Below are 17,273 nucleotides of genomic sequence, written 5' to 3' on the forward strand. Positions count from 1 at the left end.
ACTCCCAAAAGTACATACTCCCACTCCCTAACGGGTCTTTGGGTTGGATATCCAGTAGCTAACAAACCAACCGATAAGAAAAGGAAGCGATGCATGCAATAGTCGCAGTGTGCATGCATGGGCTTGATCCTATAATTAAGCAACGATTTTTGTGGAACAGGAAGTTTGTTTAGGTTGCAGGCCACATGCTCCACGTAGTATATAGAAGTACATGTCCTCCACTTGAAGGTACGTAGCTAGCTATTGTATACATGTGGTATATATATATAGCATTTTATTATATTGCTGTTGTAATATTTTTTGGAAGTCATATACTCACTCCGTTTCAAAATAAGTGTCTCACTTTATATTAGCTCTAGTATAAATTTGTACTATGCTCAAGACACTTATTTTGGGACAGAGGGAGTAATATAAGTTTAACAAATTGTGTCATTCTGATTTTATGATTTAGTATATACTCCTCTTTGGAACGAAGTATATACCACATATTTACCACAGACCACTTCTGGCCCTTCGAGAGTATATACCACTTCTTTTCATATGGTGTATATACTATATATTTTGAAATGAAGTACATACCATTTTTTGTGATGGAGTATACCTTTTTTTACACTGCTTAGAGTAGCGGGCGCTTTGTTTACTGCTCTTCTTAGTAATGTAATGCTACCATCAAAAGTAGTGCATATAAGGTACTAATTTCAGGTACATAGATTGTACCTACTCTTCTCTGTATAAATTCACGGCAAGTAACATACTGTTGAAATCAAAAAGATAGTTTTTTAATGTGTGAGTATATATACTATTTTTCTGGTTCAGTATATACTACATTTTTTTACGAAATATGCATTTTTGTGAGTCGGTAAATATTACTTTTGTTAGTCAGTATATACTTCATTTTTACTTTTAGTGCATACCAAAATAGTTGTGTCGAGTTATAGCTGATGGGTATATACTACTACAAAAGGAGTATATAGTTTCTTAAGGAAATATATGAATTAAAAGGAGTCTAATCCACGAAAAAGTGTACAATTCAATTCCAAGCATCTAGATCTGGTGTCCATAGTATGTGGCTCATAGACAGAAAATAAAGAAACACTGTCGAAGCAACACGATTGTGGTCGTCGACGTCCATGAGAGAAGTTGCAGTAATCCATGCGACGGGAGGCGTCATCGCCACCAGTATGCCACGTCAACTCGGAAGACGTACGCTGGTTGGCCGGCCGGTGTTCGATGCATCTATCAAAACCGAGGTAGATCAAATCAGCCGCAACAGATGATGTCTTGTATAATGAGATTAGAATTCTAGCTCAAGTATGTAACATGTCAAGTTCAGAGGTAACACAGAAGTGGAATCCCAATAAAAAATAAAAAAAATCCAAGTGCAAAGGATGCACGTACGTGCATCAGATGTGGTAATGTGGATGTATGTGCATCCACATGCATCCGTCCATCAGAAGAAAGCAAAATACATGAGCGCTTCTTATAGAGATACGGTGATCATATCCTGGTATATGCAATATAAAATTGATGGAAACCTCACCCGCAAAAAAATAAAAAATTGATGGAAACCTTACCATGTACTTAGCCAGCGCCAATTCACCATGGATCGCTTGCCACCGATTGAGATGTCAGAGGAAACAACCGGCTCGCTTCCGCTGGATGAAATCAACGATCAGCTCACTTACCAATACGATAAAATCCTTTGCGCATTTATAGCAGATGAGTCGCATGCTGCCCCGCTTGTGAATCAAATCACCAGAAGATCATAAACGTGTGTGAAGCTGCCGGAGAGCCCATGCCTGGGTGAGCGCCCACGTCGGGCGAGTCAGCCTAACTAGGTATTAATGGCAACTAAATTCCCTACTAACACGGAAGTTGTTTCCAGATCCATGCAGAGGGGTTAGATGGAATAGTAATACTTTAATTAAATTAAATTATTAAATAATAGCTAGATGCTTAGATGGACACGGAATGATTGCTGGCCAGTACGTGTGTGTGTGTGTGGAGTTCGAAGGTGAGAGTATGTACTCCTAAGAGTATCAACCCATTTTCATATATATATATATATATATATATATATATATATATATATATATATATATATATATATATATATATCTTTTCTTTATCTCTAATAATAAAGAGAATTGGGTTTCTGTTGTACGTCATCGAGCGTGATTTTGCATAAAAGTCCCTCGGTTTACATGAAATTAACCCGCAGTCTCTGTTTAAGTGAGTCTGGGAAAAAAGGATTCATTTTTAGAAGCAAGACCCTACGTTTGTAAGAATTTAACCTGTGATGCTTTTTAAAGTGGCTAATTGCAAATAATCAAGCGACGACGCGGCCCACCGCGGTTGCGGCAGCGGTGTAGGCGAGCGACGCAGAGGAGCGGTCAACACCGGCGTCGAGGGCAAGGTAGGCCGGGCGCAGTGTCCTCCGGCGTGTGGTGGCGCATTGGACGGCGCAGGAGGCTGGGCGCGTCGATTCGGGTGAGGGAAGTGGGGTCCAGATCTGGTCGAGGACGGGGCAACCGGCGGCGGCGGCGTGGCTGACGCTGGACGGAGAGAGAGGCAGAGCAAGGCACGCCGAATCGCTGGATGGCGCACCTCCCCTAGCCTCCTTCCTCTCCCGGTCGTAGGGGAAGCAGGACGGCCACCTCTGCTGGACGCCCTTCCCTGGTCGACGACGAGCGTTGCGGGCTGACACGGTGGCGCCCTTCCGTTGTGGAGTACCGTACTAGGACGACGGCGGTTAAGGTCAACGCCCTGCTCGACGCCCCATCTGCTGCTCGATGCGCCCATCCCCTCGCTGGTTGAGCTCAACGCCACCTTGCTCTGCCTCCGGCAGTCATCTCATCCAATCTGGCTGGTCCGCTCCCCACCTCGGCGGCTCCTTCAGTCCGGCAGCACACCACGCTCAAGCCTCCACCACCCTCAAGGTATAAGATTTGCTTTTTGTTTATACAGAGGATGCAAGATTCTACTGCTGCCGTGTAATAAGTAGCACTTGCAGTTACAGTAGACAAGGAGCTCCGCTCTACCTCTCATCTCTCTCCTTGTCCTGGTGGTCACGGGCTGATGTTGCTGCTCCTCTCCTTCAGGATCTATCTCTTTCTCTTTGTCTCTCACCCTCTCATGGATTGACAACTGCATTCTTCCCAAATTAATGTGTGCCTCTGTTCTTGATATTACGCCCACACCATGTTTGATGTTATGCTTATGAGGAGTTGAACTTCATTTTTTTTCAGGCTTTTCTTTGGTGTATCAGGCATTCAGGCTGGTGTAATTTGTTTTCAAAAGTGAACATGTTGTACAGTCCAATGTATCTACAAAAATTAAGTTATGGTGAGTTGTTCATCATGTTGCTTGCATATTTTTTGTCTAACAAGCTGGATACTTCAGTTTTGAATATAAACATTGAGTAGGTGCTCAAATATTTTGCTAATGATAGTTTCCAACTTGCTTTTTAGCAGAACTACAGAACTATTAGCAGCTTTTAATTATGTGTACTTAAAATGGATTTGGTGTCCAGGACATGTGGAGTTGAGATCAGGTTGAATTATGTGCTGATGTTCTTCGATAGTATAATTGTTCTTCTCCTTTAACATGATGCACCATTGATTTATTTTTTTAGATGCTCAAATACACAGAGTAATGACATCCTGTATGCGCTTGGACACCCAGCAGATTGAAAATATAGAAGCAAAGATATCCAATACGAGGCCACGATGCCCGACAGAGATGCAGCCAATACGTGCCCAATCTTTATTTCTTGATGTTGGAACAACAAATAAGAGCATGTTCATGTTTACTTATTATGTTTTTTTTCGAGAAATTTTGGGGATTTACAAGCTGAAATTATTGACTGTCTAAAAAAAATGTTTTAACCAAAACTATTTGAACAATGTGCCCTGGTTCTGCATTCATGGAACTGTAAAAATATTGAACAAGTTCAGTCGGAGTTTTGTTCCTGTTAATATTCCATTCTTAGTGTCAGTTTCTTTCCACTTGCTCATCTTTTAATGTTGAACTATACATGTACTTATTATTAAAGTTTTGTTGTCTTCCTAAACTAATTAGATTTTTTAAGCACTACTGAACTAATTGGATGCCATCTTAAATTACCTTCCCTTTGACATTATTGTACAGATTCCTGAAACACTGTCCAGAATTCCACTGCTACAGAATTGAAATTCGATTAGCACATGGTAAACCAGCTTTGATTCAGCAGGGTTATCAGCTTAGATTCGACTATTTTTAGTTCCTACAAAAGCAAATGATACGCTTATGTCAGTAGTTTTTAGATATATTCACTGGCTTCAGATTCTGCTGATGGATTTTTATGCTCTGTTCTGCTTCTAGAGCTTGTGAATGATGTTCATTGTTGTTTGAAAGATGCACTTTTTTATGCCTATATGTAAACGATGCAATTACTGGCTGAGAGATACACTTATTGGTGCTGTTCTGAAATGATGTTCATTACTGTTCTACAGATGCAGTAGACTGATGTTTATTGTTGTTTTGTTATTGTACAGAACGAGGACGGATCCAAGGTTGAGTACTAGGTGTGGAACCCCTTCAGATCCAAGTTGGCTGCTGTTGTACTCTGTTGTGGACAACATCTGGATTGTATGTCTTTTTTGATGATTCCTTCCGGCGCCCTGTCATACTCATTGCTCTTCAGTTAACGAAATGAATGCACAGCAGCAACACAGGCAGTAGTAGAATGGGGTATAATGAATGTTTTGTTTGAGTCTGACTGTCAAACGCTGGTTCGTGTTTCTAGATTTTCTAGTTAAGGGCTGGTTTTGTTTAGCTGGAACACAAATCACGATCAGATGTACCTATTATGACGATTTCGGATCCGTGCTAACTATTTCTAATTTTGAAATTATTCCTCAGAACACATGATTACATTACATTACACACTGAAAAATGGTGCAAAGTGGAAGTTGGTACTAAAGCGGATAGCTCTTTTTGATCTGCACAGAAATTTCAGTAATAATATGTGCCACTCATTTTGTTACCAAAAGCTGGGATGATTTTTACATTTTGTTTCCTGGTCCCCTTTCCATTTTGACAAATTTATTATCCCGAAGTTTATGCATAATGATGAAATATTCTGTGGTAGTATGTCGAATGCAGTTTAGTATATTCCCGTTGGTTCTGTAGTGATTTTTAGCTCCGACCATTTTCTCTCTAATTTTATTTTAAGGTCTACTCTTTTAAAAGTTTTTATTATGTTTTTCTTGAAAATAAAAGATTGATACAAAAATGGCACCTACTATCATTACAGGTCCGAGGAATTACAGCTTGGGGACTCGGGAGGCGATCGTAAAAGCGGTGTGCTACAGTGTAATGCACTAGCAATATGTGAAGATTTTTTTTACGGAGGGGGTTAATAAACAATCAGAAAATTCTTTGCCCCCTCAGAAAACTATTTTCCGTGTTTGGCCCCTCTGGGCATTGATGTGAAGCTCTACAGTCGTGTAATATGACCAAACTCATCACCTCGGGGTTGATCACATTCGTCGTGAATAGGTGGATAACATGACCATCATCGACAATGGTGGCAAGGCAAGAGAAGTGGAATCATAGACTAGGACGAGCGAGGATTTGTTTAACCCGTTGCAACGCACGGGCCCTTTTGCTATACATACATACATACATACATACATACATACATACATACATACATATATATATATATATATATATTTATCTTTATCTTTATCTTTATCTTTACCTACTAATAAACCACCGATCGCTTCTGGTCGTACGTCGTGGGTAATTTTGCAAAAAAGTCCCTGTGCTTTTTTGTATTCAACCCGCAGTCCAAAGCGAACCGGTATGAAGGGACAAAAACACAGCCAGGCTCTGCCTCGGGCCGCTTCCTGCCCCGCCCCGCGCCGCCGGCCGCTTCCTGCCCCGCCCCGCCCGCGCCTCCGGCTACCTCTTGCCCGGCCCCGCCCGCGCCGCCGGCCACCTCCTGCCCCGCCCCATCTCCTCCTCATCCGCGCCCGCAGCAGACGAGGCCGGGGACAGTCGAGGGCAGCCGGGTCCGAACGGACTCCGGTCCGATGGAGGTAGATCCGGCAGCGGCGCGTCCAATCGGGCGACGGGGAGGAGTCGACGAGGCCGGGGACGGTCGAGGGCAGCCGGATCCGGTCCGATGGAGACGGATCCGGCGGCGGCGCGTCAAATCCGGCGATGTGAGGAGTAGACGAGGTCGTGAAGGGATGGAGCTCGCCGATCGCATACGGACGCAGAGGCGGCCATGGGCCGCAGCGACCGGGCGCACGAGGTGAAGGCGTCACAGCAGCAGCTGTTGGAGGAGGCAGCAAGGGGCCCGACGGCGGACGGAGGAAGGGAGGCCGAAGTAGGCAGCAACCATGGCGCGATGGCCATCCGGCGAGCAGAGGACAGGCGCAGTAAAGGGACGGAATTACTCGTGGCCAGGGTGGGTGGTGGTGGTGCACCAGAGAACGAGCGCAGCAGTGCGCGACCCGTGCGAGAGGAGGGCGACAGAGCAAGCTCGAGGGCCACGGCGGGATCGGGAAGGGGCGGAGCTCGGGCATAGCAGGACTGCAGGAGGTCGGAGGAGAAGGTCCGGCGAGGCGGCACAAAGGCGAGCAGGCGGCGCCAGTCGAGGAGGAAGGAGGTCGGGGGCAGCGGCGCTCAGGCCGGGGGTACCGCTGGAGGCGGCGATGTGGCTCAATAGGGAGAGCATGTGGCGACTTGAGGAAGTTGACGCGGCGGACGTGGAAGGCCGGCGGGGATTGGGGATTGAAAATACCATCTCTTGAGGAAGAGAGTAAGCGAGAAAGAGGGAGATGGACGGAGCAGGGTCAGAGCTGCTGGTCTCCGGCGCGCTCGGGCTCTCGGCGCTGCAGCTTGTGTGGAGGCGCTCTGGAGCTGCTTGGATCGGGAGATCCTGAAGAACAGAGGTTTGCAGAGGTGGAAGGAGGAGGCGCTCGGGAGGCTCGGGAGATTTGGGCTGCGGGGAGAGGCGTTGAAGCGGCGACGACCATTGAGGAGTGGGAGTGCTGTGCATGGTCCCTCGCTGGACAGAGAGGGAGTGAGAAGAAGGCATTGGGGAGAGACAGGGATGATTAGGGACGGGGCTGAGAAGATAAGGTTGGAGGAATAGACAGCGGTGGGTGCGGCCAAACGATACGCGTCACGGGCGTGATACCGTTGATGAAATCATTGTCGTCTGCAGCTGATATGCATGCACGCGTCCCTCCTGAGCTTTTCTCGCCGTGCATGCATTTGTTTGCTTATGCGAATTTACAGGCACACAGTTGCCGGGTTTGGTTCAACTTTTTTTTTATAAGTTGGATTTGCATCTGTTTGTGTTATCATTTGTCTGCTTTCTAAATTGCTTGAAAGAAAGACATAATACTCAACATGAAAACAACACATATATTCTGATGCTTATCTCTAGCATAATTAAACTTATTTATAAGTAGCTACATATGATCTATTTATGATGCAAATATATATCAGCTTTTTAATCAACAACATATTCATATAATATACAAAACTCTCATGCATGCAAGCAATTTAGATGGCAATCTCATGGATGCCAAGGAACAGAGAAGGAAAAAAGATAAAAAGCGGTATGTACCAATGACCAATAAAGAAAAGCTGAAAAAACGTCTAAAGGCTATCAACTTAGCAAAAGAATAAAAGATTCGACCCAGTTGCAAAAAATGTTAGAAGAAATATGCAAACATGGAGCCAACACAGAAGATAAAAAACATGTGCATGAGAAAGGAAGAAATACGCAAATATGCAAGCAGGGAAAAAAGTTAGAATAGAGCAAATTACAGCTAGCCGTGAATTTAGGCGCAACACACTAACAAAGATTCAATTGCCATGAAGAATCCTGCTTATATCGTGACAGAACACGAACTTAGTACATCTATACGAGAAGGACTTCGCAGTTAGCGCACACACACCATGGTTGGGCGCTGTGCGAAGTGTACAACATTTTTATTGTGTAATATCAGTAACTCAACATAAGTGTTGCGTGTATGGATTTTTTAGATATGCGGTGTCACTATATATTGGCAGTCTAATCTATAATGTCATCTTGAAATTGGGCGAAAAACATCATATACGCTCTTACTTTAAAAATATTTGAATTAGTAATTGAACTCTTGAAAAATGTGCTTCAAAGTCGAGAAAAATGCACTCAGTGGAAGTCGTTGGGGCACACTCTCTATCTCCAACCACTGCCCTATATATATATATATATATATGCCACGAAGCTCAAGCAATAAAACAATCAAACTATTCCACCAATCCCTCCCTCCCTTCTAACAAGTTTCACAGGTCATCAACAATAGTACTTGACGACAATAACACTTGCAGACACAGTACGAGTCACACTGACGATGGATAGCAATCACTAGTGCACAAGTAACAGGTGAACAAAAGAGCTAACACTAACTGTACGATCTCCAGCAGCCAAACGAGAAATCTGACAAATACGAAATCCCTCATGAATGCGCAAAATGGTTCCATAGCTGTTCGCTCATCGATCATATACACATGCTGCTCCACGACTAAGCAGCTGGGCTTTATCTTCCGAACCAGCCTCTCTGGGCAGGCTGCGCATCAGTGTCGTTCATCAGCTTGTCGAGCACCACGTTCAGGTCCACATTCTGACCGTTCTCTGTCAGCCTGCGTACAGTCGCCCTCACTTGCTCCTTCGAGAACCCCATCGTCGAAACCTTGTCCACCACGTCGTCCACCGCCACCCTGCTGCCGGACGAGGCACTCGGGGTGGAGCTCACTGGCGCTGCTTGGGGCAGTATTTGAGCTGTAGGGAGCTTGCCGTAGTTGCCACTTCCGGCGGAGGAGGCGCCAGTGGGGGCAAAGGGTGAGGGCGAGTTCATTCCAGCATTACCACGGTGAGAAGGAGACCCACTGTATCCATACTGCTCAGGAAAACCTCCTCCTCCTCCCTGCTGCTTGTATCCAGCATTGTAGGGCGGTGGTGGACCGGAGTTAGGCCTGACTGCTGGAGGCTCGTACATTCCAGGGTTTGGCCCATAGAAAGGAGGAACAGGTCCACTGGGTGGTGGCATGTAAGGGGACGGCGGGCGGACATTCGGTGGGTAGCTCTGAGCAGGAGGCCCATAAGGTGCTGCTTCTTCTGGCTGATGGGGCAAGGGTGCAGCTGCAGTTTGGGGGTTAACACTTCCAGGTGGAGGAGGTTGAGAATATGGAGCATACTGAGGCGGGTGCTGGTAATGTTGCGGTGCTGCTGGAGGTGCTTGTTGCTGCGAGGCTGGTGGTGCTTGATATTGCTGGTGTGCAGCCTCTGTTGTCTGTGTGGATGGGGGATAGTAGGATTCCTGCGATATGGTTGGCACAGATGGAGCAGGTGCGACTGATTGCAGTTGAGGATGCGGTAAATGACCTTGGAATTGCGGCGGAGGTTGGTTGTGAACCATTGGTGGAGGTGGCGCATTTGGAGCAGGAAGGGCAGGCAGTGCCGTTGGTTGGGAAGGAGGATAGGCCTGATGTTGTGGTTGAACAGTTGGCTGGGGCGCAGTCGGCTGCTGCCTTGAGTCCACCTGCCCAGCACTGGCATTTTCTGACTCAACATCCTCTGCTTTAGACACTTGAAGCTTCGCAAGTTGAACCTGGGCCTCAACAATTTCCTGCTTGTCACACAAAATCTGCACACCTGCTTGAACCTGTGAGTAGTGCATACATAATTAGTCTAGCTGTTGAAGAAACACTGGCGATAGTACAAAATAAATTAATACAAATATGTGTCCAGGGAGCAAATTAGTACAAATAAGCACCAAAAGAAATCTTCCTACAATGTCTCAGAAAATCACATCACAATATGAAGGTACGAAACATTCTTCATGATTAATTACCACCACACTAGGTGAAGGCATGTAAAACCACTCGATGAAGAAGGCAGAAGAAAGACATGAAGCGCACTAGCACGCACAACATGCAACAGGGGCAACAAATATTAATGATTCCACTTGTCAGCATGCCATTGTGCCCTTGGATGGAGCTGAAGGAAACTCAAAAGTGAAAACTAATGATGAAACCTAGTTTAGGTAACTTATCTATTATAGGCAATTATAAAATATAGTCCTTAAATAGACAAATAAACTGCAAACTATCAACAAGATGTGACCTAGCTGGACAAATGACCAGTAATAATAAAATCCACTATGACATGATGGAGTATATAATCAATAGATTTCAGAACTGTACATTCCTATTTGTATACAAAATACAAAATCATCCGACAAGCTTCAGTTAAAAAATAGGATCAAATATTAAATAAGACAAACATCATACATAGATGAGCTAAAGAAAAAACAAAGACTATTGTTACTCAATAATAAACCAGATTCTTTCTCATCTTGATTATTCCAACCAGAAAGCAAGTTATTGCGATAAGGTAAGCATGATCCTTTCTCTACCAATAAAAGAAAGAACAAGGAGAGGAGGGAATCAAGGGAAGATATTCACTTGCAGAGAGGAGTTGGAATAAAGCTTACCTCCTGCAGTGTGTTCTCAAATTGCCTCAGTTTTCCATCAGTGCTGCCATTGTAGTTACCAACTGTTAACTTCAGCTCGCCAACAGAGTCCTCAAGATGGTGTGTTCTGCCCTCCAGCTGTGCAAGTCTGGAGCTTACACCTTCCATTGCATGTAGCAAGTTATCAGCATATTTCTTCATGGTGCGATCAATATCTGCTATAGTGACTGCATTGAAGTTGCTCCTTTCTTCTTCATGACTAACTTTCTTCAGCACACGAGGCTCCATCATAGCAGCACTCTTTACATGGTAAAAGAAATTAAGCATATTAATTACATATATCACAAGGAAAGAGAGAAACAGTGAGGTGATATGAAGTGATAACAATCATGCATCACAACAACTAAAGAATTTACAAACCTCTTGGATTGGTTACTAATACCGCATATAGCTACAGAAGTATATGGTGAATGGGTACATAAGATCCCTGTGTGCCTGTGCTAATTCTTATACTCAATCAGTTGCCAATTGTATTGCATACCCTACCAGTGTGCGCATAAGAAAAATGTTGAAAAACATAGTAATAACTTTGCATGCAGAAATATAACATGGAGCATGCTGGAGCTGGACTGCCCACTAAGATTGGTGGAATAATAAAGGACATGGCCAACTGGTCTATCCTGCAGTTCTGGAGATACCTGTTTGCTGCTGCCTAACTATCTCTTTAACCCATGATTAAAACTATCACACACATGCACACTTTTGTCATAGTTACCATAAATGCAGCTCATGGAATTGCGCCAAAGGACATGGATTCATGATGTGCCACTACCATTTTTCTTCCAAAGTGCACGGGGAACATCTTAAGCACGCACGCAAATATGTGCCACTACCATTTTTCTTCCAAAGTGCACGGGGAACATCTTAAGCACGCACGCAAATGCAAAGTTGCGTAACTTGGTTAGGTGGCAGACCATATTTAATTTGCTATATGCACCCCCACTAAAGTGATGTTGTGTATTCGTTGAACATCGACCGATTTAGGTTCATCAATATAAGACTATGAGATAGGAGTAAGCAGTCGACCATAAAGAGCATAAATCAGCAACAAGTTGCAAACGTAGAGCCATTACAAGAGCAGCATCTGCAACCATCCTATCCTAATTCCTAAAAGTAACTACATGGATATGCATCAGCTTTCAAAAGCACCGGAACTACAACTACTAGGCCTGCTTTTCCCTTTTCTATCTGAATCACATAGTGCCAAAAGAGCAAGCACAGCGATTCGATTTATGGACGTAACGGAATTCTACGACCGAGCAGACCAGCACTAGCTAGCAAATACTAGTGTGGATGAACAGATCTATGAACAGCAGTGTCGGATTGAAGGTGGCCAAGTATTATTACCTGAAGTTTGGGGGACGCGGCATTGGCGTCGAGCGACCCCCAAGCGTTCGCCGCGGCCGGGGCAGGGGCAGCTGGGGCTACGGCGGTGGCGGCGGCGGTGCGGATGGGTTGGAAGTCGTAGCTGGGCACCATCACCTCCTCCGTGGCACTGGCGCCGCGGCGCGCGTGGAGGTCGTGGCTCTCCACCACGTCGTCCTCTTGCGGGTTGGGGCCCATCAGATCGAACAGCTGGCCGCCGCCGCCGCCGCCGCTGCCACCGGAGGGAGGCGACGATGCCGCGCCCGCCGCCGCGAGCCCGAGGATCTGCTTGTCCATGAACTGCGACGTGTTCATCGCGATCGGGATTTGGCCGGAGCTGGCTGGCTGGTGACGGAAGGGGAGGGGTAGGAGGCAATCTATCAAGGTCGGTGGGATTTGTTTCCCGGATGGAGAAGACTGCGACTGCTGCGAGTTTTTTTTTTTTTTTGAGCATCAGTACAGCGAGTAAACGACGAAGTCCTGGTTGGGCCCGAGCAGGCGAGCCCCGCGTTCTCGTTTTGGTGGGCTGCAGGTCAGCCGTAATTCTGTTCCCGGCCCAGGTTAATTGCAGGCCAGAAGAAAATCGGCATAAGTGTGTGGAGGCCCGAGCCTGGCCCAGCCTAACGGAGAGAGAGATGGTGAAACGGCTCGACGCCGAGGAGCACGGTGGCCGGCGGTTTGGTGACGTCGGCCAACAACGACGGGAATCGTCGGAGCTGCGTCGTGCACCTGCCAGCGCCACCGATCCTCCTCCCGTCGCTCTGCTCGTCATTCGCGACGGCTGCTACCTGTCGTCTCATGAAGTCATGAAGTCATGATCGCAGCGGACTCGTAATTCTCACGAGTAGTATCATTTAAAGATGAATTAATTGTTTTTCACTTCTCTATTCCTTTCTTCTCATTTTGATCTCATGAGTATTTCATATTTTCCTTCGTATTATGTTACTGATCTTTTTGAGAATATTTTCTGAATTGTTTATAACGTGATAAGGCGATCTAAGGCGAGCACTAACCACTTTCATGCCTAAGCAACGCCTAAGCACCTGAAGTAGGCATAATTGCAAGGTGCTACCAGGCCGCCTGGCCGTCTAACCGTCCAACGGGACAGCTTATAAACAATGATTTAGTGTACATTTTCGTTTTACCACTTCTCATTGATGCCTTTAATGTTACCATGATTTTGTCATCAGATGGTACCGGATTGTGGTTAGTACCAAGGCCTATGTTTCTTTCCCCTTCCTTCAACCAAGTCACACGAGAGCAGTTCGGCGGGCTCGAAGGAATTATATTCAACGAATGAAGAAAGAAGATGGAGTTTGGTGTTCTATCCCTTCTAGTATGGAACGTGTAGCCGCCTCCTATTTTAAGGAGGTATATACAAAGGACCCTACGCTAGAGCCTATGGTGGTTCTGGACTACATTATGCCCAAGATAACTGATGATATAAATAGTAAACTTGAGGCCCCCTTTTCTTAGAAGGAAATTTTTGATGCTCTATTTCAGATAGGGCCGTTGAAAACACCGGGCCCTGATAGGTACTCGGCGCGGTTTTTTTAGCGGGACTGGCTGGTCCTAAAAGAGGATGTTATCGCGGCTGTGCAATTTTTTTTTGGAAACAGGCTCTATGCCGGGAAGAGTAGATGACACGGCGATTGTGTTGATCCCGAAGGTGCCACACCCAGCTTGCCTGAAGGACTTTCGACCAATCAGCCTGTGTAATGTGATCTACAAGGTGGTGTCAAAGTGTTTGGTTAATAGGCTCCTGCCTTTTGTGAGTGGCCTCATTTCTGAAAATCAAAGTGCATTCATACCAAGGCGACTTATCTCTGATAATTCAATATTAGCCTTTGAGTGCATTAATTATATTTAGTCGCGGAAGGAAGGTTCTCTGGATTTCTGTGATTATACCGAAAAAGGTTTGCGCCCCGCTATATTAATATAGCAACCACCCGATACAACCAGAAGTTCGACGCCGGGGCAAACAACACAACCATGCCCAAAAGAAAAACAAGAGAAAAGCAAAAGAAAGAAATGCCGGCAGCACCGGATGAACGAAAGCTGAAGCATCCCGCAACCGTTATGCTCACCGGAGATATCCACCACGCTCCAATGCCATCGAGTCACCGCGAACCAAGCAACACCTTCAAGAAGGACTGCGACGACGACGACGCTGCTGCCCGGACGAATCCTAGGATTTCTCCCGGTACACGGAGGGAAGTGGGGGAGAGGTACTCCCGACGCCCTTCAAGAAGGTTGATGGCGCCCGCAGGCGTCCCCGCGTCGGTGCCGGGCGGACCCGAGAGGGATTTTGCCCTACCCCTCAAACCCACAACCCAGGACCAACCGGCGGCTCCACTACGTCGACCGCCCACCACCCTGCGCCACCACAATCACGAGGACACCACCGTCGCCTCTCCATCGAATACACTGCGAGGCCAGCCGAACCAAACGAGACCACCGTCGATAGGGACCGGGAGCACCACAACCACGTGGGAGGGGACAACCTCCACTGGCACAAGCAGTAGCAGACCGAACGCAGGCGTGGGAGCACGTCGGACCCCCTGCCCAGCCGGGCCCAGAACGGGCCCGTTAAGCTCCTGCCGCCGCGTTGCAGCCGACGCAGCGCGGGGCCGCCGATCCCAACGACCGCATCCCGACAGCCCAGCCGAAGGAGACCCGCCGGAGGCCAGACCAGCCCGCCCTGACCCAGATCGGACCCAAAAGGGCCCAGATCTGGGCCTGCAGGGCTCCACCGACCGACCCACGCCGTCAGCCGCCACCGCCGCCAAAGGACCGCGCCGCCGCCGCATCTGCGCTCGATCTACATCGGAGCACCGCCCGCCGAGGTGCACCATCGCCGGAAACCGCCGCCCGAGCCGGGGAACCGCGAGGGGAAGAGGAAGAGGGCTGCCACCACCGGCCTCGCCACGGCGCTGCGCGGGCAACGCCCGGCCACGCTAGCCGGTGACAGCGGCGGGAGGAGGGGTGGGAGGAGGGGGCTGGGCGGCGAGGGGAGGGAGGGCCGCCCCGGTTGCCCCGCTCAGGGGGGGGGGTACGGGATTATAAGTTGGATCTTTTCAAAGCTTATGACCGTGTTGATTGAGACTTTTTGGAGAAGGCCCTCCTTAAGTGGGGTTTCTCTCAGCTTTGGGTTTCTCATGTAATGGCTTGCGTCCGCTCTGTTAAGTTCAATGGAAGTTGTTGGAATCTTTTTCTCCATCCAGAGGCCTCAGGCAAGGTGATCCATTATCCCTGTTTATATTCTTATTTGTTGTTGATGCCTTGTCTGCTTTGGTTAGCAAGGCAATAGTGCAGGAGGGTTTAATTAGTACTTGTGAAAAATTGCCAGAGAGCACCACCTATATCCCTTCTGCTATTTTGCGGATGATTCACCTCTGTTCTTTTGAGCTTACGCTCAGCAGGCTTAAGTGGTGAAGGGTTTGTTGAACACTTATGCAACATCGATGGGGCAACTTATTAACCCTTCAAAGTGTTCTATTCTTTTCTTTGAAAAATGTTCAATCGTTATTATTACCGAAAAAGGCTTTTGCCCCGCTTTATATATAAAGCACCGATCAACAAGCACCCAGTACAGACACACGCCACCGCAACACACGCACACACCCAGGGCAAGATACATAGACGCTGAGCGCAGCAACACCACCCCTAGTACTACCACCACGAAGAGATGAAGCTACATATGACGAACCATGTGCTCCAAGGCGGTGCCTTCAAGAAGGGGACGACATAGGAACGCCGCCACCGCCCAATCCAAGGATCAGAGTTTCCCCTGGAGCCGCATGACGGGCAATGAGAGCCACGACGACGCCTTCAAGAAGGGAACGATCTTCGCCGCCGCCGGTCCGTCCGAAGATAGAACAGGTTTTCACCTCGGCCAACGCTCACCGCCACCGAACGCCACACCCCGGCAACCACGCCGCCCACACGGCCATGGTGACCGAGCAGCGCCAAGGCACGGGCTCCGCCCAAGAGCACCGCGCTACCACCACCTGGGCCGCCGCCCCGGCATCCAAGACCTTGACACCACCTCACCCGAGACCCGCCGCAACCCCAACGGAAGAGACGAGCGGAAAGGTCCCATCTTTCGCACCCCTGGACGACCCTCAGCGTCGAGACCCCAATAGGCCGGCCAGAACTGGCATCCACCGACCCGTCCTGCTGCCCCGAGCGTGAGACGAGCTCGGTCTTGCAGCACAAGGGTCTATTTTGGAAGTCTATTAATGAGGTGAAGTCTATTTTGGAAGTCTCTCAAGAGATTTTTTTAATCCTAAGTACTTGGGGCTCCCTGTCCCAGATGGACGGATGCACAAGGGTCGTTTTGCATCGATCTTGGAGAGACTCGGTAAAATATTGGTGGATTGAAGTGAATAATATATGTCTTCTGAAAGTAAGGAGATTCTAATTAAGTCTGTTGCTCAAGCAATCCCGACGTATGTTATGAGTGTCTTCCGACTTTCAGCTTCAGTGTGTGATGAGATGACTCGTTTAATGTGGCAATATTGGTGGGGTGTTGAGAGAGGTAAAAGAAAAATGTCTTGGTTGAGTTGGGATAAGATGATCATGCCAAAACCAAAAGGTGACATGGGATTTCTAGATATATGTGCGTTCAATCAAGCCGTGCTGGCCAAACAGGCTTGGCGCCTATTAAAGTCACCGGGTAGTTTATGTGCACTTCTCCTCCGTGCAAAATATTATTCCAATGGAAACTTGATGGACACGGTTTTTTCTGGCAATACTTCTGCTGTGTGGCCATTAACCCAAAGAGAAACTGTCAGCTGGATCGTGTTTCTGACTTTATGGACAAGAATGGTAATTGGAATATACATCTAATAAATGAGCACTTCTAGCTGATGGATGTGTTGTAAATTTGAAAGATTCGCACTTTGCTGCGTCTGCTTGATGATTTCCTTGCCTGGCAGTCGGAGAAGAGTGGGTGATTCACAGTGAAAAATGCCTATCATCTGGCTATGCAAAATTATGAGGAGACCTATTCTTCAGGTGCAAGACCGATTTGGAGTCTTATTTGGCAAGCAAACGTCCCGCAGAAAATGAAAGTGATGGCTTGGAAGGCGGCAATGGGTGCTCTTGCTACATTTAAATGCATGCAATCTAGACATCTTCATACTCGCGCAACATGCCCACTGTGCGGTGTCGAAGATGAGAGCTCTTTCCACTCCTTGGTGTCGTGTACAGCAGCAGTGCACTATGGGAAGGCATGCTGACGATCTGGCCACTCCCAAGCAACGAAAAGCTTATTGATTCTGAGCAGGAATGGCTGCTTAATGTGCTTGCAAACAGCAACGA

The 17,273-nt window shown here is 47.3% G+C and overlaps 1 protein-coding gene and 1 long non-coding RNA gene across 7 annotated transcripts; one reads left to right on the plus strand and one right to left on the minus strand.

Annotated features, from left to right (window-relative positions):
- Positions 1-2,300: 2,300 nt before the first annotated feature.
- LOC123114329 (uncharacterized) lies at positions 2,301-5,538 on the plus strand. 6 transcript variants are annotated; one of them, XR_006456486.1, is made up of 4 exons: positions 2,301-2,939; positions 3,014-3,345; positions 3,474-3,553; positions 3,651-4,906. It is a non-coding gene; the product is annotated as an uncharacterized lncRNA (long non-coding RNA). The 6 variants fall into 6 exon arrangements; XR_006456490.1 differs by adding an exon at positions 5,297-5,538 and having other exon boundaries at positions 3,014-4,629; XR_006456487.1 differs by having other exon boundaries at positions 3,014-4,208; positions 4,536-4,906.
- Positions 5,539-8,228: 2,690 nt separating this feature from the next.
- LOC123114312 (actin cytoskeleton-regulatory complex protein PAN1) lies at positions 8,229-12,383 on the minus strand. Its single transcript, XM_044535747.1, has 3 exons — positions 11,931-12,383; positions 10,545-10,823; positions 8,229-9,713 (listed from the first exon to the last, which is right to left on the minus strand). Exons 1-3 carry the CDS (start codon positions 12,261-12,263, stop codon positions 8,589-8,591), a joined length of 1,737 nt encoding a protein of 578 aa, XP_044391682.1. The 5' UTR covers positions 12,264-12,383; the 3' UTR covers positions 8,229-8,588.
- Between the last annotated feature and the right edge of the window lie 4,890 nt (positions 12,384-17,273).

This window comes from Triticum aestivum, chromosome 1B, assembly GCF_018294505.1.
Source record: "Triticum aestivum cultivar Chinese Spring chromosome 1B, IWGSC CS RefSeq v2.1, whole genome shotgun sequence".
Lineage (NCBI taxonomy): Eukaryota > Viridiplantae > Streptophyta > Magnoliopsida > Poales > Poaceae > Triticum > Triticum aestivum.

Bases quoted from the DNA above. Each gene is read 5' to 3' on its own strand.
- LOC123114312 (XM_044535747.1), bottom strand. From the start codon at position 12,263: ATGAACACGTCGCAGTTCATGGACAAGCAGATCCTCGGGCTCGCGGCG. The intron at 10,824-11,930 runs GTAATAATACTT...TACCATGTAAAG, and splicing joins CCGCGTCCCCCAAACTTCAG to AGTGCTGCTATGATGGAGCC. The intron at 9,714-10,544 runs GTAAGCTTTATT...CACTACTCACAG, and splicing joins TTGAGAACACACTGCAGGAG to GTTCAAGCAGGTGTGCAGAT.